Source organism: Molossus molossus, unplaced genomic scaffold, assembly GCF_014108415.1.
Source record: "Molossus molossus isolate mMolMol1 unplaced genomic scaffold, mMolMol1.p scaffold_m16_p_10, whole genome shotgun sequence".
In the NCBI taxonomy this organism is placed as follows: Eukaryota; Metazoa; Chordata; class Mammalia; order Chiroptera; family Molossidae; genus Molossus; species Molossus molossus.
Genome location: NW_023425345.1, coordinates 24,349,868 through 24,370,369, shown reverse-complemented (window position 1 = coordinate 24,370,369; position 20,502 = coordinate 24,349,868). Strand labels below are relative to the sequence as shown.

The 20,502-nt window shown below is 37.5% G+C and overlaps 2 protein-coding genes and 1 pseudogene across 4 annotated transcripts; 2 read left to right on the top strand and 1 right to left on the bottom strand.

Moving 5' to 3' along the window:
* The first annotated feature begins 287 nt into the window (after nt 1-287).
* Nucleotides 288-1,199, top strand: LOC118624492 (taste receptor type 2 member 42-like). Its single transcript, XM_036252838.1, has one exon. It carries the CDS (start codon nt 288-290, stop codon nt 1,197-1,199), a length of 912 nt encoding a protein of 303 aa, XP_036108731.1.
* SMIM10L1 (small integral membrane protein 10 like 1) lies at nt 1,142-19,458 on the bottom strand. 3 transcript variants are annotated; one of them, XR_004958366.1, is made up of 3 exons: nt 19,100-19,458; nt 16,690-16,795; nt 1,142-1,195 (listed from the first exon to the last, which is right to left on the bottom strand). XR_004958366.1 is itself a non-coding variant. In XM_036252839.1 (2 exons), the coding sequence occupies exons 1-2, from the start codon at nt 19,298-19,300 to the stop codon at nt 16,793-16,795; spliced, it is 204 nt and encodes a 67-aa protein (XP_036108732.1). In that variant the 5' UTR covers nt 19,301-19,458; the 3' UTR covers nt 15,820-16,792. The 3 variants fall into 3 exon arrangements, 1 of the variants encoding a protein (XP_036108732.1); XR_004958365.1 differs by lacking the exon at nt 1,142-1,195 and adding an exon at nt 14,003-14,042; XM_036252839.1 differs by lacking the exon at nt 1,142-1,195 and having other exon boundaries at nt 15,820-16,795.
* LOC118624493 lies at nt 8,618-9,520 on the top strand (annotated as a pseudogene).
* Nucleotides 19,459-20,502: the final 1,044 nt, after the last annotated feature.

Below are 20,502 nucleotides of genomic sequence, written 5' to 3'. Positions count from 1 at the left end.
GAAAATTAGTAGCTCTTTCAAAGAAATAAAATCATTTTCATGAAAGTATGTGGCAGTGTATATTTTAGCAGATTTTTCTGGATTAAGATCAAAATTACAAAAGCAGGAAGATTTCCTTAAGTATCTATGAGACTCTATCCAACAGCAGAAGGTTCTACTTAAGACTGGAACTGCAAACAAAAGCAATGAAGATAAATATCAGAAGTGGATGCTATTCTGCAACAGTTTGACTATGAATTTATCACTGAGATAGAGTATTAAAAATTTGAATTTTTTTCCCTGTGGAAATGCTCACTGGATTGGATATAATCTTTCTGCTACTGTCAATAGCAGGATTCACAACTGGAATGTTGGGGAATATGTTCATCGTACTGGTAAACTGCTCTGGATGGCTCAAGAACCAACACATCTCTTTATCTGACATCCTCTTCACTTGCTTGGCTATCTCCAGAGTTACTCAGTTGTTGGTATTATTTTTTGAATCAGTTACAGTGGTAATACCATCACATTTCATTTCCACTTATAAACTAGTAAAACCTGTTTCATTCCTTTGGAGAATAACTAATCACTGGACTACCTGGCTTGCTACCTGCCTAAGCATTTTCTACCTCCTTAAGATAGCTCACTTCTCTCACTCTCTTTTTTTCTGGCTGAAGTGGAGAATAAACAAAGTGGTTCTTGTGATTCTTGGATTTTCTTTGTTCTTTCTGATTTCTGACTTTGTATTGCTAGAAGAATTTACTGATCTCTTCTTGAATGTCTATGTGACGAATAAAAGTAATCTGACTTTATATACAGATGAAAGTAGAACTCTCTGTCTTGAAATTATGCTTTTTCTTAGCTTGACCTGTTTGTTTCCTATTGTTCTGTCTCTGGCCTCATTGTTTCTTTTATTTCTGTCTTTGGTAAGACATATCAGAAACTTGCAACTCAACTCTATGGGCTCAAGGGATTCTAGCACAGAGGCCCATAAAAGGGCCATAAAAATGATAATGTCTTTCTTCTTTCTTTTCATAGCTAATTTTTTTTCCACAGAAATGTCATATTGGATTTTTCTTATATTTCCAATGAACACGTTTTCAAAATATGCCATGTTAGCGATCTATATCTTTCCCTCAGTCCACTCACTTCTTTTGATTCGGGGAAACAGCAAGCTAAGACAGACAGCCTTGAAGGTCCTCTGGCATTCTGAAAACTAAAAGAGAAAATCTGTTACTTTACAGACAGACTTTCTAGAGTCTTTTCAAGATAATAACAATGAGGAGACTCTGAAGATTGATTTTCACTCCTGCAGTTGTTGTTTTTTCCTACTGGGTTCAAGTATAATTGAAATGTCCCCTAGAACAGGTTGCTTTTGATGATCATTCACACACGGTCAGCCAATATAATTTTGAAAGTAATAATTTTTGTTTAAAACATTGGTTTCCAATATTTAAAAATCTCAAATGTTTTTTCAAAGAGAATCTAAATTATTTAATTTTATATGCAAGAGATGTATGTAACTGGAACTCATATGTGAGGGAAGAGGCATGTTGTTCTTTAGAAATTGAGATGAATTACAAACTTGACCAGGTACAAGATCTGTAAAATGTTGATAAAAATGCTAATTGAGCAACTAAAGTCATAGAAGGGAAAAATGTGACCTCATAGCTTAAAGATATTTTTATTGAATGAAAAAGCATTGCATTAAAGGTCTTATTAATAATAAGGGAATGAGATGTTTAAGAATAAGAATAATATTTATAGTGCAAAATAAAATAATATTTAATAGAAATTTGAAACACATGCTTATAATGTTAATCTTAATCTGAAACTCCCAATCATAAATATTTTTGATGTATCTGTTTATTAATGTTGGTAAATTCTAGGATATGAAATATACATTTTCAGAGTGGCAGAATTTGATATTTCTACCATGTTATATAATAGACTTAAAATATATAGGAGAATTATACCTTAATTCAAAACCCCACTCATATTTTTATTATAAAAATATCACAATTATATTTTGAGAATGATTATGTTTGTGTCTGTACACATACATTTTGTTATAATCTGATCTCTAGAGTTTTTGAGAAACAAACAGAAACAGGTCAATAGAGAAGGCATGGAAAGCAAAATTTATAACAATACCATAGTATAGATTTTGGACGTGCATAACTATATATAGTGCTGTTTTTACTAATGATCTACATTCAGATAAAGTAGCTACACATTGTAAACAAGTTTAAGGATGGGAAAGTATACTTTAAAATTTTAAATATGATGGCATAGATTATAATATTGTACAAATACTGTACATGCTATACATGTATAGATAATGCAATTCTTTAAAAAATGAAGAATTCTCTTACATGGTTTACCTTTGATGTGTTCTTCAAATTGTGTTAAACAAAGAAAACGCTGCAATGAAATGATGACAAATACATAGGTTTTAAATTAATACTAATGGAGCCATAGGCAAGGGCACTGCTCTAGGGCTGTTCCTTGGAGCTGAGAATGATGTTAGAATTTACATTTTTCCGGTCTTTCTACACCATATGTAATAAACTAAACTGTAAGCATGTCTAGGCTATGTGGTAATTCTGTGTATCAGTAACAAGAATGATATTGATAATAGATTTAATGATTAAAATATAATGTTTATTTTACTAAGTAATTAACATTTTATAAAATAAAGTGTACATATATTATTTTGGACACTAATTTAGTATTTTAAAAGATTGTCATTGTAATTGATATCATTGTAATTATCTTGCCTTGGTACAAGGTAATATACAAATAAAGCTGAATACATTTTGATTCAGATATTGAGTTTGTTGGATATTCTTTCATGTAAATAACTTAAGATAATCTGATAATCTCATTCTCTTTATAGATGACCAAAAATATTATTTAGTTTTTAGTGTTACTAAACTTTTCTTTAGTAAGCAACCTAAAGTAATTGAGCCAATTTATGGGTAACCCTTGTTTCTGATAAGTGGACTTTAGGGGTAAAGGAGTAAATGTGTAACCAAGTCCATCTTAGGAACATGGAACTCCAAGGAACAGGGCCCTAGTTTTGACAAAGAAGCACAACAATGGACTAGTAAAGGAAGACCAAGCCATAGGCTGGGGTTATTGCAATTGATGTACTGTAATCTGCATGTTTGAATGGCAGGTAAGACAAAGATCTGCACTTCCACTTTCTCCATAACAAGAGCCTTTGTGGGGAACTCAACAGCAGCCAATCCACAGTCCAAGAAGTACTACTCCCAACACAAGCATTGCTAGTCCCATACAATATGGAGAAGAAAGACTGACACGGCCATATCCTAACCTGTGAGCAAAGTGTTGGGGAAAGACAAATATTATCACTGATTTCTTGTTAACTACCCTCTCTCACCCACCAAATAAACATTCATTTTAAGAATTTGGGTGTAATCATTTTATTTCAATTTATCCAGCCAGGTGATTCATAGGAGAGGAACAAATAACTCATCTCTACTAATGAAATAGTTGTATCTCTGATCCCTAGGTCTATTGCTGATGGCATCAGAAAAGACCTATTAAGCACAGCAAGACACATTTTCTTGAACCCTAATGAGTGTATATAGCAGATAGAAACCCATACCTATACTGATCTCTGAGAGAGAGGGATATGCTATTTTCCTCAGTGTCTCAGGTGGTTTATCTGCTCTCCATCAGTATGTGGCTTCTCCTTGCAAGATCTTGATTAGACCCCATCTCCTCCGGGCCAGGGACATCCTGCATGGGCATCTGCATCATCATACAGTCATTCTCAATTTTGTCATTTGAGACACTGGGTATGTTATTTAGAGTAATTGATGTCCTATTCAGGACCTTAGGACCAATATTCATAAGAAAAGTTTGAAAAGTTTGTTTGATAAATTTGAGAAACATGTTAGAGGCAAATGTTTTTGTCTCCTTCTACACCAAATCCCATGCCACAGACTATAGCTTTTCAAATTTTACTTAAAAAACAATCAATATAAATGCAGCATTTGAAGACTAAAGAAATCCTAATCATTTTTATTTTGAGTATGATACTGGAATGCTTGTTAGTACAGGGTTGGTGTTAGTAAGTTACATTGGCTTTATCTTAGGTTTGCCATGAGGAAGAGCCAATGGGATATGTTTTCCCTTCAAAGATTTTAAGAAAAAAAAAAAAATAGCCCTCAATTTTGAAAATTAAAAGTATGCTTGATGAAACAAAAATGTACAATGAAACATGAAAGGATGTTCATGAATAGCAGTGATTAAGCTGGACAATTATCCTCCATTTGTGAAAGACGAAATATCTGTCCCTTCAAGCTGTTGCCCTGGCCCCAGCTAATTATTTCTTGGGCTAGGATATAGCCAAAGAAACAGTCAAGATCTCTTTTTACCTCAATAAACACGAAGGCCAGTACTTTAATTTAGTGACTATCGAAGGAGATGTTGCTAAGTTCAATGTATGAAAGTTCCAAATTGTGATTCAAAAAGAACCACGAGCCTATTTCTCTGCTGATAAGTAAATGGAAAAGCTTGCTATTGACAGGATCAGACAGATCATCACAGCTGGGGGGAGCATTTGCTGCTGGCTTCAATGAGACTAATGGGAGCTCTATAAATGTGGGCTTAGGGAGGGGAAAGACAATAGAAAGAGTCCAATAGAAAGCTCATGTATGTTATTTCACTGGAGATGTCACAGACACTGAGGAAACAGGAAGACTTCAAGTCAAAAAAGGTATATTAACGATAGGAGCTCGTAAGCTCTTCAGTTGAATCACCTTATATATATTCACATATAAGTAGTAGTTCATCACTCTACCAGTATATACTCAAAATCACCCCAGGAGTCAGGATTTTTAAAAAAATTAGGCTAAAGTAGACCTCTGAATGTATTTTCTCACTATTTCTTGGAGGAAATGTCATTCTTTCTACTGATAATTATAAAATCAACATTCACAAATATTCTGATTTTGGTTATGGTCATCATTATAAGTTTAGACTAATTATTTTGGACTGTCACCATGGCATATACATAGATTTAATTAACTGTTGTCTGCCCAAATGGGTTGTAATAATCTACCTTATATTTATACATACAATGATGCTTTTTTCATGATAAATATATAACACAACCATTTACAAAATGAAGCATGTAGAGGCAATTCAACCCAGGAGCTGAGAGAGATCTGTAGTTATTGCAAATTTTTAAAAATGTGATTATTAGCTTGGACTTTGAATTCAACTCACAGCACAAGGTGATTTGCATATTTGTCAGTATATCCTTTAGACTGAATTTTTTATTTTTTATATTTTAAATCCTCACCCGAGGACATTTTTCAATATTTTGTTCAGATAGAGTGGGAGGGAGAGAGAGAGAGAAACATCGATATGAAAGGGACACATCGAGTGATTGCCACCCACGCGACCCAATCAGGGCCAGGGACAAACTGCAACCGAGGTACGTGCCCTTAGCGGGAACCGAACCCGGGTCTCTCTGGACTGCAGGCCAACGCTCTAACGGCTGAGCCAAATCGGCCAGGGCAGATTGAATTTTTTAATGAAATTTTAAAACTATAAACTATGAATTCAAGGATTCTTTAACTATGAACTCAAGGACTTTTTAATGACTAACCATCTCCTCTCTCACTTGTTGCTATCTGGCTTTTGTCAACTGCTAAACCATGCCTACCAGTGGAGTCCTCTTCTCCAGTAGCCTTCTATACCATTTCAGAGTATTTCTGGAAACATCAGAGACCTCTAAGGCCGTCTTGTTCCACTGCCATGAAATCTAGAGTTTCCTACACAGCTCCAGTTCCCTGGGCTGGAAGTTGCTTTCTTTCGTGAAGAAAAGTACAAGCGCCCCCCGCCCCCCATCCTGGGTGCTAGACCTGCAAGTTTTTATGATTCTGTATGACTTTTGGTTAGAACCACAAAGACTAGAGAGCAGTCTTGGTTATTTCAGTGTTAGTACAGCAATCTTTCCCCTAGTTTTAAGGAGTTCCCCTCTTTTCTTGCTTTTATACTAGTTTCACAGCCAAGTCTTGTTCATTTTTTCTTTTTCTGTGTTTCCAATAAGATTACCAATTAAGTTAGCACTCATTCCTTTAACAAATAGTTATTGAGGGTCTACTGTTTGCCAACCCCCCCCCATCCCGTTCTAGGACTTGAAAATAGATTGGTGGTCAACAACAAAGTGGACCCTTCCCTCATGGAGTTTTTGTGGTTGTCAAAGTCATATAGTGTAAGTGCCTGAGTTAAGCTTTTGATTGCTGAGGTATCTGTTTCAAAGACATCCATCTTGAACAAACATGTTGCCAAGTGAATGACATAGATATTAGTAAAACCCCTAGATGAGAAGTCAGGTTGCTCCAACCCATAAAATTACCCATTTAGAAAGTCTTGGGTAACCTAGATTACTGACCACTTGAGTGATTCTGCTCTTCCCTTCCTGAGCCCTAATTCCTGCTTGTATGTTTTAAATTTACCAATAAAGAGTGAACCTGTGAAACCTTGGTACCCCACCCTCAACCCAAATAAAGACCAAACCCCAAGTCTGTATTTTCTCTCTTCCTGTACCTATGACTTCCACGTGTGGACTTGGGTGCACTGTGTACACTCCAGGACTTGTGAGTAATAAATCTTGTTCTTTAAATTCCATGATGGCACCCTGGCTGGTTTGGCTCAGTGGTTGGAGCGTTGGCCTGTGGACCAGAGAGTCCTGGGTTCGGTTCCTGCTAGGGGCATGTACCAATAAAATAAAATGAAATAAAATGAATAAAAAGGTGAGTTTGTTAAAAAAAAAATTCCTTGATGGCTGTTGCTGAGGTTTCCATCTCACAATCATAAGAACCACAGGGCTGGTCCAGCCACAGAATTAGATGTGGTGAATAAATTCCTGAAAGGGGAGAGGGTTTCCCACAAGTAGTATGGGCCCAGGTGAGTGCCTCAGACATGAGTGTCACTATTGACAGAGAGAGACCAACATGAAACAGGTTATTTATCAACCAGAGTCAAAAGTGGCTGAATAGGCAATACATTGTAAGAGGACCAGTGGCCCAGCTGGTGTGGCTCAGTGGATTGAGCATCATCCCATGGACTGAGAGTTCAATTCCAAGTCAGGGCACATGCCCAGGTTGTGGGCTAATCCCCAGTGGGGGCTATGCAGGAGGCGGCCAATAGAATAGATGTTTCTCTCTCACATCATTGTTTCTATTTCTCTCTTCCTTTCTCTAAAAAATTCAATAAAAACATATATATATAATTTTAAAAGAATCAGTGGGCAAAATCCTGTCTTGTTCCTGGAGAATATTCATAGATTTTCAGCTTGTGGGTAGAAAGATTTTGAGCCTGGGTTTAGGAGGCATGGTAAAGCACACATTAAGGAGCTTTCAATGAGTGCCAATTAACTCAGCATTCCTACGGGTGCCTCCCAGGCATTAATACAGTATATATACTTAAAGCCCCCTAGTTAATTCCAATTTACAATCAGGTTGAAAAACCACCATATTAGAGATACTTGTTTGTTGAAGCAAAAGAACAAGCTAAAATATATTTTACTTTAAATTATTTTTATGGGACAAAAAATATTAGGAAAAGCATAATTAATAAAAAGGAAAAACTCCTTCTAACCCTTGTTCCTTTTTTTTTTTTTTTTTTTTTGCTTTTTTGTTTACCTTATATTTTTCTTACCATTGTTTTTCTCTCAGCTAATAACTTATTCAGAATCAAATAGGTAGTAATTTATTGGAAATAAAACTCACAAATTCACAGTATAATCTTAGAGAGAGGTCTGATCTTGGTACCCTTTCATATGCTTTTACATAATTCTGGAAAATCATTTCCCTTTTTATCCACTTCTTCAAGTAATACTAAAAAGCTTCCAGAGAAACTAGAACTAACTGTTAAATATAGATTTTTATAGTATCCTTCTGTGTTGCATTTTGGTCAAACGGTCAATTGAAAAGGAAAGTACAAATCAGTGTAAAGAAATTTATCTCATATTTGCATGTTTGCATACGTGACTTTACTTTTCCAGATGTCCTCACAAGTGTAAAATTGTTGCCAGTGCCAGTGATGAGTGGGCACATTTACTGTTTAATTTGGAAATCAGTAGCTGATTGAAAATAATGGTAATGTTTCTCATTAAGATTTATGAGACTGGCCCTGTTGGGTTTTGCTCAGTGGTTATAGCATTGGCCTGCAGACCAGAGAGTCCCGGGTTCAGTTCCCACTAAGGGCATGTACCTCAGTTGCAGTTCGTCCCTGGCTCTGGTTGGGGTCATGTGGGTGGCAACCAGTCGATGTCTCTCACATCGATGTTTCTCTCTCTCCTTCTTCCTCTCTCCCTCCCTACTCTATCTGAAGGTAAAATGCAAAAATGTCCTCGGTGAGGATGAAAAAAAAAAAAAAAAAGATCTGTGAGACTGAATCTCCTTGCTTATATTTCAGACCTATGGCTGGAATAAAAGGAATATATTTCAAAAGATAAGTGAGATAGTATCTGAGTATTTTTGAGCATTTTAGATATAAAAGTGCAAAGTATCAAACTGGATATTGTTCTACAACATTTTGACAGTAAAAAGTCAATCAGCTAATATTAGCTTTCTGGGTTCTTTCTACAGAAATGCCATCTGGAACTGAAAATATTTTTCTGATAGCTGCAATGGGAGAATTTGTAACTGGAATGTTGGGGAATTGGCTCACTGCACTGGTTAATCGCATTGACTGGGTGAAGTGAAAAACTCCCATCAGCTGACTGCATCCTCACCAGCCTGGCTCTCTCCAGAATCATTCTTCTTTGGATAACACTAAGTTGTTACATTTCTGATGGTGTTGTGGCCATATTTATATACTATTGATAAACTAGCAAAATTTATTGATAGTTTTTGGATACTGTCCAATCACCTAGCTACCTGGCTTGCCACCTGTCTAGTTTTCTGTTTCTCTAAAATAGCCAACGTTTCCCACCCCTGCTTTGCCTGGCTGAGGTGGAAAATTAGCAAAGTGCCACTTATGCTTCCACTGGAGTCCTTGTTCTTCATGTTTTTTGAACCTTGTATTACTAATAGATTCATTCAATGATTTCTGGATCAAAGTCTGTAATATACGCGGAAGAAACCCAACATGGTCTTCAGATGTAAGTAAAACTCTATCTTAAGAGCTTGTTTCTATTTTTTTTTCCCCCGACTTAATTCCCTTTCTTTTGTCCCTGAGTTCACTGCTCCTTTTATTCCTCTCCTTGATGAGACAGACCAGGAATGCATGGATGAATTCCAGCTCTAGAGACTTCTGCACAGAGGCCCATAAAAGGGCCCTGAAGATGGTGATCTTTCCTCCTCCTCTTCATACTTCATTTGCATTGATAGGTTGGTGTTTCCTATAGTGTGGAAACAGCAGGCCAATTTGTCATGTTAATGTTGACTATTTATGCTGATTTTGGGAATCAGCAAGCTGAGACAAACTGACTTGGGACTACTGTTGGCATCTTAATTGCCACCTGAAAAGGGTGAAAACTTCAGCTTCATAGACTTTATTAGAATTTTCTATATTCTAAGAGAATTAAATCATTGAAGATCCATTTCTTTATTTTTTAAATTTATGTTTGTTACAGATGTTTCTCTTTTTCCCCCCGCTGATCCCCCCTCTTCACCCTCCCCCCGCCCTGTCCCCAGCTTTGTTGTCCATGTCCATTTTTCATGCATACATGCATATGAGCTCTGTGGTTTATCTCCCCCCGCCTCCTCTTCTGGGGATTGCCAGTCTGTACCCCACTTCCACATCTCTCGGACTACCCCATTCCTCAGACTGTTATGTTCATTATGTTTCACAAATAAGTGAGCTCATATGATACTTGTCTTTCTGTGTTTGACCTGTTTTGCTTAGGATAATACTTTCCAGGTCTCTCTATATCCTTTCGAAGGATAAGATATCTTTCTTTCTTACAGCTCCATAGCACTCCATTGTGTATATGTACTACTGCTTTTTTATGCATTCGTCTACTGATGGACATTTGGCTGTTTCCAGATCTTAGCTATCGTAAATAGTGCTGCTAGAAACACAGGGGTACACATATTCTTTCTGATTGGTGTTTCAGGCTTCTTAGGGTATATTCCTAGAAGTGGGATCACTGGGTGAAAATGAACACAGAGGACTACATCAAACTCAAAAGCTTCTGCACAGCAAAAGAAACAACCACCAAAATGGAAAGGCAACCCACTCTATGGGAGAGCATAATTGCAAACAATACATCAGATAAGGGGTTAATTTCTGAAATATATAGTGTGCTCATACAACTTAAAAGACAAAGAACCCAATTAAAAAATGGGCAACGGAACTAAATGGACACCTCTCCAAACAGGACATACAAATGGCTAAGAGATGTATGAAGAAATGCTCAACATCACTAATCATCAGAGAGATGCAAATTAAAACAACAATGAGGTATCACCTCACACCTGTCAGAATGGCCGCCATCAACAAATCATCAAACAACAAGTGTTGGCGAGGGTGTGGAGAAAAGGGGATGCTAGTACACTGCTGGTGGGAATACAGACTGGTGCAGCCACTATGGAAAACAATATGGTGTTACCTCTACTTGTTTTTTTCACTAGATTCTTTTAAATATTACTGAGCATTACAAACTTTCCCTAGAATGGCCTATACACTAACAATCTACTCAACATTTTTTATTTTTCTTTAAATATATTTTTATTGATTCTTTTAGAGAGATAAAAAACATTGATGTGAGAGTGACAAATGGATTAGCTGTCTCCTGCACGCCTCCCACTGGAGATCAAGCCCTCAACCCAGGCATGTGCCCTGACCGGGAATTGACAGAGGACCTCTCAGTCCATGGGATGACAATCCACTGAGCCACACCAGCCAAGCTACTCAACATTTTTTAAAAAGCAAGCATCATTGTCATTATAACACTTGCTAGTAACAAGAAAAAAATGAGACAATATGAATATAAAATATATAATGCAACGTCTATTAATGCCCTGGCAAATATTTATTATATTTATATGTGATGAAAACACATTATTATTATTTTTATCCTCACCTGAGGACATTTTTGCATTTATCTTCAGATAGAGCAGGAGGGAGAGAGGGAGGAAGAGAGAGAAATATCAATGTGAGAGAGACACATTGACTGGTTGCCACCCACACAACCCCAACCAGGGCCAGGGACAAACTGCAACTGAGGTAGGTGACCTTAGCAGGAACTGAACCTGGGACTCTCTGGTCCGCATGCTGACACTCTAACTGCTGAGCAAAACCAGCCAGGGAGAAAACACATGATTATTTAGAAATAAAAATTCATTCCAAGTTGAAGCAAGTAAAATATTTTTACAATCTTAAGTTAAAATCAATCAAGGAATAAAAATGCTAGACACTCATAATCTCATAACAGACATAACTTTTAAAACAAAAAAGCAGACTATCATCAGGAATCCAAGCTATCTTTGCAGAGTAGGAGAAAAATTTACTGAATGTATGAAATTTCCTGAGTGGGACTGAGGGAATTGGATGAAGGTGGTCAAAACGTGTAAGTACTGGGAATGTTAACGTACAACACGATTAATAAAATTAACAGTTTTATAGTATATTTCAAAGTTTCTAAGACAGTTGATTCTAAGTTTTCATCACAAGGGAAATTTTTTTTGGTATCTAGATGATGGACGTTAATTAAACTTACTGTGGTAATCATTTCATAATATGTGTAAGTCAGGTCATTATGCCGTACACCCTGAACTTTAAATATAGCGCTCTACGGCAATTTTATCTCATAAAACTAAAAGAAAAAATGAAAAGAAATTTCCTAATGATCATACCTGGGATCATCTTGCTTTAGGAAAGGTGAAATTCTAATCACATTGGCTATATGTAGGTTCAGATACTGAGGATAGTTTGGCTTAGAAAGTATCCCTTTCAGATAAAAGGCTGAATATCACCTTGTACTTATTAGAAGTAAGCATCTTTAGTTTTAAGATATGCATTTTAATGTTACTAAACTTTTCTTTCATGACCAAGATAAAAAATAATTTAAACAACTACGTACAGCCCTTGCCTCTTATGAGTGGGATGTAGCAGTAAATGTCTCATTAGGAGTAAGTCCTCACTTCTTATGTACTAACTTTGGAGAGGTGAAGTTCTAAGAAGCAGAGGCCTGTTTCTGAAAATAGTAGCACAGAAAATGACTGTTAAAAGATGAAGCCTGGGTACCAGGCTGGGCAGTGCTTACTGATGTATTGCGTTCTCCCCTTAAACTGGCATTCTGAGATGAAGCTCTGTGCCTCCTCTCTCCATAGCAAGAGGCTGTGTTAGAGACCTCAGCCATGATCCAAGAAAAGCTACTGCTCTCACATCCATAGCTAGTCCCATGCAGTTTGGAGAGAACTGTTCTATTCCGAGACCAAATTAATGGAAAAATGGTCTTTGCTTTTCTGCCAATTACTTCCTTCCAAAAGAAACTTTTTAAAGTCTTGAAATAAAGAATTTTATTTTTTTCAGTTTGCCCACACCCGAGGAGAGTTGTAAAGAATTGGTTTCTAATGCCAAAAGAGGCTCATGCTTGAGTGCCTAGAACTGCTAAGATATTTTAGCGTTCAAGCCATGTTGTCTTGAAAGGTCTCAGGAGGAATATACATGGATCAATACAGATTTCAAAGAATGTAACAATGTTGATGAATCTTTCCTAATCCAGGTATCTTATCAGCTGTTCTTGATTAAACCTCATGTCATCTGAGCCAGGAGCCTCCTTTATTGAAGTGTAGAAACAAGGGGGCCATCTGCAAAACCTCTACTTATACCATCCACTTACCTGTGCCATTGGTTAATGCAATATGTAGAGATCTATGCTGTTGGATTGCCCAGAATAAACCTTCATTGATAAAATTGATCTGATGGTTGGTTTGATAAATTCAGAAAAAAGGTAGACAATGTTGTTTTTTTTTTTTTTTAGAAGGGGGTTATTTACAAAAAAAAAAAAAAAAAAAATCACAGGTGACAGATGGGCTATTCTCAGTTTTAGCAATTTTGCAGGACAGCAATGTAGATAAAGCTTCAGAAGACGGAAGCACTATCTTAAATTAACATGTATACTGGTACCTCTGTTACTTAGCCCCACGTTTAAATGAGTTAGTTATAAAAATAATTTCTTTTCCTTTTCCTATAGATCTAATTTGATCTTTTTAATTTTAAGGCTTCTATCAATTATATTCCTCTTTGAATTCAGTTTAAGATGCTTTCAAAGTTTTCTTTCTATCCAAAAGCTAAAACAGTCTCTTCAAAAACAGTTGTTTGCAAATTAAATATCTTTTTGTTTCTTTATCTGTTGAATATAGTCTCTATTACTATGCCAATGATTTCAGAGCCAAGATATTCTGGGTGCAACATTTCATTAGTGATTTTGGCCTGTTGGTTGTGTGGTTTATTTTTCTTCTTTTTGGTTCATATAAAAAGGTATTCTCAGTCTACCTCACTCAATATATGAATGACCTTCATTCCTCTTTATTGTTCATTGATACACTCCACCACCTTACTGTGAATAAATCCACATACTTGGTGCCTGAAAGCCATTAAGAATGTAAAAAAACTTTCTGATGTTTGCTGCTGATACCTAGTTTGGACAGAAACTGGAAGGGGTATCTTCAGATGTACTGCAATTAAACTACTAAGAATTCAATAGTGTCTTCCTTTCATTTGTTGTAGGCACTCAATGTTCTTTAGCCTTTCAATGGTCACAAGAGCACTGCTGAGATTTGTTACCTGTGGGAATTGGGGGTGAGGAAGCACTGACCTCAATTGCAGAAAATTCATGGCCTGGCGGTCATCCTGCTGGGCAATAAGCTATCAAGTGTTCTTGTAAAAACTGCAAGGAAGTTCCACACTCATGGTCATCCAAGAAAGTAGATTGATGTGACTCAATTCAACCCAACTGTGGGGGATTCTGATCATTATTGCTGGGGTTCTTTTCTTGACTCACTTGCCTGGAAACTTCTGTTTACTCTTTCTCTTTTTTTTTTTTATCCTCACCCAAGGACACTCTTCCATTTTTTGTTCAGATAGAGTGGGAGGGGGAGAGAGAGAAACATCGACATGAAAGGGACACATCGAGTGGCTGCCACCCACAGGACCCAACCAGGGCTGAGGATAAACTGCAACCTAGGTACGTGCCCTTAGCGGGAACTCAACTTAGGTCTCTCTGGTCCACAGGCCGAAGCTCTAACCTCTGAGCCAAACTGGCCAGGGCCTATGTTTATTCTTCAGACTACTTTCCAGGTTCAAAGTTTCTGGCATTATGTTTGTCTTTGTGAATTCTCACCTGAGGATATTTTCCCATGGGTTTTTATAGAATAGAAGGGCGGGGTGGGGGGAGAGAAAGAGAAACATTGATGTGAGAGAGACACATTGGTTGGTTGCCCCCTGCACAACTCTGACCAGTGCCAGGGATCGAACCTGCAACCCATGTATATGCCTTTGACCAGAATCGAACCCTTGACCCTTAGGTCCATGGGCCAATGCCCTAACCTTTAGCAAAACTGGCTAGGGCATTAGAATTTTTCTCTCCCTCTCCTTTGGCACCCATATTCCTAAACTTTCCATTCCCATTCCTTTATGTCTCCATGTGCAAGTCCTATTTTCTTCTTGACTCTATCAAGTGCTATTTATGTTTCAGCAGGAAAGGCCTCCATTAAAATAAGACTGCAAGATTTTGTAACAAAATTTAGTTAGGCCTCCTCAGGGCAGTGATGGGCACAGCTTCAAAATTCCTGATTAGCTGATCTCTACTTTCTTTTTTCAAATCCTCACTCGAGGATATTTTTCCATTTATTTCCAGATAGAGTGGGCTGGTTTGGGTCATCCTAGGGTAAATGTCCTTTCCTGTGTTCCTCCATCCTTCCTTCCTCTCCCCTACAATTAGGCCAAATGAATTTAGGCAGCAGAGTATAAAATACTCGAATTTACACATCAAATCATACTGTATACTATTTGAAAAATAGTGATGAAAATGTATTCTTCCTAGGGTACACATGAGAGCTGTGGAGCTTTTGAATATAAAAATTTTTTCATAGTTCCTAGTATTAAAAACTCAGTACAAATTTTGAAATGCTGATAGTGATATGGTTTTTCAGTCAAGTCATTACATGTGATCTTACTCTCAATTTTAAAGAATTCTTGTTCTCTAACCTTTAAGCTATATGTTACTATGTTTATTGTTAAACTAACAGTCACTATTCCCCATCATTTTTATCAGTTATACTTCATGAACAACGTATCTTCTTTATTGGTCAGAATTACAATACCTCTTTGCTTTGTCATGCTTGAAAAATCTCTGGACCATTCAATATTGATGATAGACTGAAAAGCTCAATTTATGGGCAAAAGAGTGGATCACCTTGCTGCCAGGGGTAAATATATCTTTATTCCCTTTATTGACTATTTGTACAAAAACCAACTAATTTGGCATTCACTCAACAATATTATGTACTTTGCATTAGGCAATGCTCTAGGGTGGGGAAAGACAGAGCAATGAACAAAAAAAATTCTTTGGCTTCATAGATACTACCTGAAAAGATGCCAAGAGTAATAAAATTACTCATAAATTAGAATAATTGGTTTAGTCAGGGCAAAAATATTGTTTTCTCCTCTGGGAAACTTCATTCAGTTGCATCATGTGGGAAGAAAAATATACAACTAGGTTTTTTTTTTTTTTTGGTTTTTTGGTTCGTGCCCCTAGTGGGAACTGAATCCGGGACTCTGGTCCACGGGCCAACGCTCCAACCACTGAGCCAAACTGGCCAGGGCTACAGCTAGGTTTTAAGAGCAATTGTGAAGAATAAATATTAAATCAAAGAGCTTTCATTCGGTTTCTACTACATATTTGTTGATACTCCAGGATGTAAAATACAGTATCTTTACTCACAATGCGTCAAATCTAGGTGGAGAAATGATAAATAATAAGTCTGCTAAAGTGCCTTAGTTTCTTCAGCATAAAGAAGACTGATCTGAAAAAACAGGCTGAAGAGGGCACATGGTTAAAAAACAAAAAAAAGAGGGCACATGTTCATTATCGCCACCCAAATAAAGCATCTCTGTATCTCACCATTCCAAGGCTAATGGCAATCACATTTTTTTATGTTACTGAGACATTAGTGCCTCCTCATCTAGGAATAATGATGCCCACCATTTCTAAGTCCCTTATCTTCAAATTACATTTATGGCATTTTAGATTAAACTATCTTAGTTCCCATACTCAATTACAGCAATATGTAATTACTAGGGGAACAGATTATAGAAATCTGTCTTCCTTGATATTAAAAAAAAAATCTGATGATGAATAATTAGGCAAAAATAAGGTAGCCTATGAAAATGATAAAAATTGCTATTAACACAACCCTTAGATGGAATAAAAGAAATGAACTCTAATCTGATCAGAGGAATCTGGGAAAACCCTGATGAAAAAAGTTGACAAGTTCAGCCTTAACACACAAGCAGAGGAGCAGGGACAGGAAGAGTAGGGAAGGCAGAAGGAAGTGTAAGTATCAAGAGGAGGATGTGTTCAATAGTTTGGCTGGAGACTAATCTAGACAGGGTGCTGAATGGGGCGCTTATTTTACAACCCTAGAGTATACTTGTTTGTTGGACACAGTTAGTGGAAATATAGAAACTGCAAATAGTTTAAATCTTTACCTTGGCAAATAATGGCTCCTTTCAGTTCAAATGTCTTCTTGGAGGCTCTTCCTCACATTCCTGGCATTACTGCCCTACGTATCTTCTTTAGGACTGAAAATCTCTACTGGAAAAGCAGGTATTCCACATGAGTGAGTTTTAAGTTTTATTCATGTGTTGAGATACTCTGTTATAACAAATACAGTTTATTGTGCATATACCAAGCACTAAAGCAGGCTTATTTTTAATTCTCAGACTGACCAGTCAAGGAGGAGTACTTTGCCCTCATTTAATAGTTGAGGAATTGGGGCTTAGGCAGCTCAATGGACTCATCTAAGATTATAAAATTAGAGTTCACATTTTAAGTTCTGCTGATTAAAAAACCCAATCCTTTTACTCTGGTGGTTTTTAACCAGTGGCATGCATTTCAATTACCTGAACAATTTTAAAAATAAAATTTATTTTTTAATCCAAAAAATATATAAAGTCAAAATAATACTGTTAGACTGGTAGTGGAAAACAGCCATCTTCTACCTTCTCTCTTCCCATTCCTGATTTTTTTTTCCCTCCAGACAACCACTTTTAACTCTTCACTATTTCTTATTACAGTTTTTAAAAATGTTTTTCCCTTTATTGATGTTAGAGAGGAGGGGAGAGGCAGAGATATAGAAACACTAACTGACTGCCTCTTGCATGCCCCTCACTGAGGATTTTGCCCGCAACTTGGGACATGTGCCCTGACTGGAATCGAACTAGCAAACTCTTGGTGCATAGGCTGACGCTCAACCACTGAGCCACACTGATGGGGCAAATTTTTTTTTCCTACTTATCTTCAGATAGAGTGGAGGGAGAGAGAGGGAAAGAAATATCGATGTGAGAGAGACATTGCCTCCCACACAACCATGACCAGGTCTGGGGACGAACCGCAACCGAGCTACATGCCCTTGTCTGAAATGGAACCCAGGACTCATTGGTCCAAGGGCCTATGCTCTAACTGCTGAGCCAAACCGGCCAGGGCTTATTGCAGTTTTTTAAAATAACATGTTCAACACTTTAAAAAAAAAATTGATTCTCCCCCATTACAAACACGTCTCCAGCCCCCACAATGTTACATAATCATTTGTTATATCCATATGCAGTATTCACATAATTATGACTGACTTTATGACTGGTATTATTTACAGTTGAGGTATGCAGTGTAGATCTTGAAAATTTTTAAATTTTTCCTGGGATTCATAATTACCTCAGCTTTTTCATATTAAAAAAAAAAAAAAATCTGCTGACTACTAATTCATCTCCAGACTCACTGAAACACTAAACATCTTCTGACTCTATAATCAAACATACCAGGTATTCTCAGTTTTTCCACCTGACCCTCCATCTTTCAGGCATTTATTGACCTGCTGTTCTCTACCGCTCCCCTCCTTGTTTAAAATAGTTACATTGTTACTTTAGCTACTTTTTGGCTACTCTCTAATAAAATGTCTTTTTCCCCTATCAATAAGATTGTATCTTTCAACTTCCCACTTTATAAAAGGACTGCAGTATTATTTCATTTACCTCCCTCTCCTCCCTTCAACATCCCCATCTGAAAACTGTACTTTTACATTATCAAGAGTGACATTTGTATTCTACTTTGTAACCAAAATTAAGTGTTCTCTTAAAAGAAAAAGACGATAAACAGCATTTACATAAATTATCATAATTATTTAAATGTTACTCATTAAATAGCCAAGCTTTGTGCTGTAACTGGATTTCCTTGTCTTTGGTGCCAAGGTCTTGAACCGTTCTATTCAAAGGGGCTTTGGAACAGAGTCCACTTTCTTACACTTCAAGCCTGTTTAAAGTCCTGCAGCATTTTACATTGTTTGATAGTTGAAGGATGCTTTTCCTGTACAGTTTTTTTTTTTCCTCACTGAAAAGTTCTGATTTGTCATTGTTTTTTCTTGAGGGATGAAGAAATATATGCCTTCTGCATCATATCCTTAAGATCTTCAGCTTCTTATTCAATATCTCGCTTACAATTCAATCCAATATTCCCGAAATTTCTTATTTTAATCCAAACCATTAATTTGTATTTTACATTTCCTTCCTGAAAAACTTATTAGCCTTCTTTTTAAATTTTTTAAATTATGCATCCTGTTCGTCCTCATTTTGTTTTAAGGACTCACAACTTCTTAAACACTGTCGTGGGCCTTAAGTGAATTCTTCAAGGTTGCTGAAACATCCCACTCGTCCTCTCCAGTCACAGCAGGGTTTCTGAGTCCCCGAGCGCGGCGAAGAGCGGTGCGCGCAGCCGCGGAGGGCGCCCAGCACTCTCGCGAGACTGAGGAGGCGCTCAGCTGCGGCTCCGCTCCGCCGCCAGGCCTCCTGGGAGTCCGCCATTGCGCTGGCCCAGACCGTTAGCGTAATCACGGCTCTAAAAATGTACCTGCAAGCGGATGTTGAGGATCACGGAGCCCGCAACGTAGAAGTACGGGAAATTCGTGCGCAGCTGCCAGGCCAGCTCGAAGAAGGCGAGCAGGGTGCGGGAGAGCCCTTTGCAGAATACCCCGTACGAGCTGGGGGCCGCGGCCGTGCTCGAGACCCCGAGGGCTAAGGAAGACGGAGCCACCACGATGGCCATGGCCATGGTCCTGGTGTCGCCGCTCACTCAGTGCTTGGTGTCGAGGGTCACGGCAGGCCCCGCAGACCCCGACCGGCGGCCCGGACGGTGAGGGGCTGGGGCACTAACCGTTCGCAGTGCTTCCTCTGCGCCTCCGGTTGCGGCCGCTTCCTCCGGCGCGGCGCTCAAGCCCTGGCAGCGTTTGGGGCTCCGCCCCTTCCTGTTTGCAGTAAGCTTTAGGGTTAACACGTGAGGTTGTTTATATTTATGACACATGCGTTATTTTTATAACATTTATGGACAGCCATAGAGATATAATTTTCACTTTAAAATGGAAGTAAGCATAAAAGGGGGAATATAAGAAAGTAAATATGTCAGGAATGTTTGGGGAGTCTAAAAAACATCTATCCTATATTCTCCGTTGAACTGTCTTGTATTCTAAAACATATCCCTGGAATCGAATTTTTCCTGAATGTCTAGAAATTAATATATACATATTTGTAACTATAATTTACGGTGTATTTATAGTTTTACAACGTTATAATAAAATCAATGCAGTTTTTAATGTGCTGAATGCCACCTGAATAGTATTAACAAACTATTGTCCTTCAAAACTTGTCCATTAACTGCACTTTCACTTATTGTTACTTACAGAAAAGGTTGCTCCTAAATGAGGAAAACTTGAAAAGTTGGGTAATCCTGGGGGTAGGGGTGGGAGGAGAGACTGACTGAGGACCAATAGACAAAATTTCTGTTACAAAATATTACTGTTTTTAGAATCCAACAATATTCATTTCCTTACTTCCTTTTTTGCTATAGCGCTTCCATCTTTCTTTACTTCTTTCCACTAGAGGTGAACTCCCTGTAGTAACATCTGAAAAGTAAAACGTGAAGGTTGTCTTCTTATGCTCTAATAGGTTTTTATTTTTCAGGTTTTCCCCTGTAGAGAGTTAATGAGGTATTTTTGTTAACTTCATTTGCAGTTATAAAGAAGCATTCCCTTACTTTGACCTAGAGAATGTTAAAAGGGGAGGCACTCTGTCTTTAAATTTATATGGATGGATATAGTAATATTGTTGAGAAAAATAAAAATAGATGTAACTTAAAAATTCCAATCATGGCCAGTCTGTAAACCATTCATCAGGAAATATTTTAAAATATTTTAAAAATTTAATCAATTTTCTCAGAAATTGTTTTGCCACACTTTATATCTAGTGAATTACCCTAGG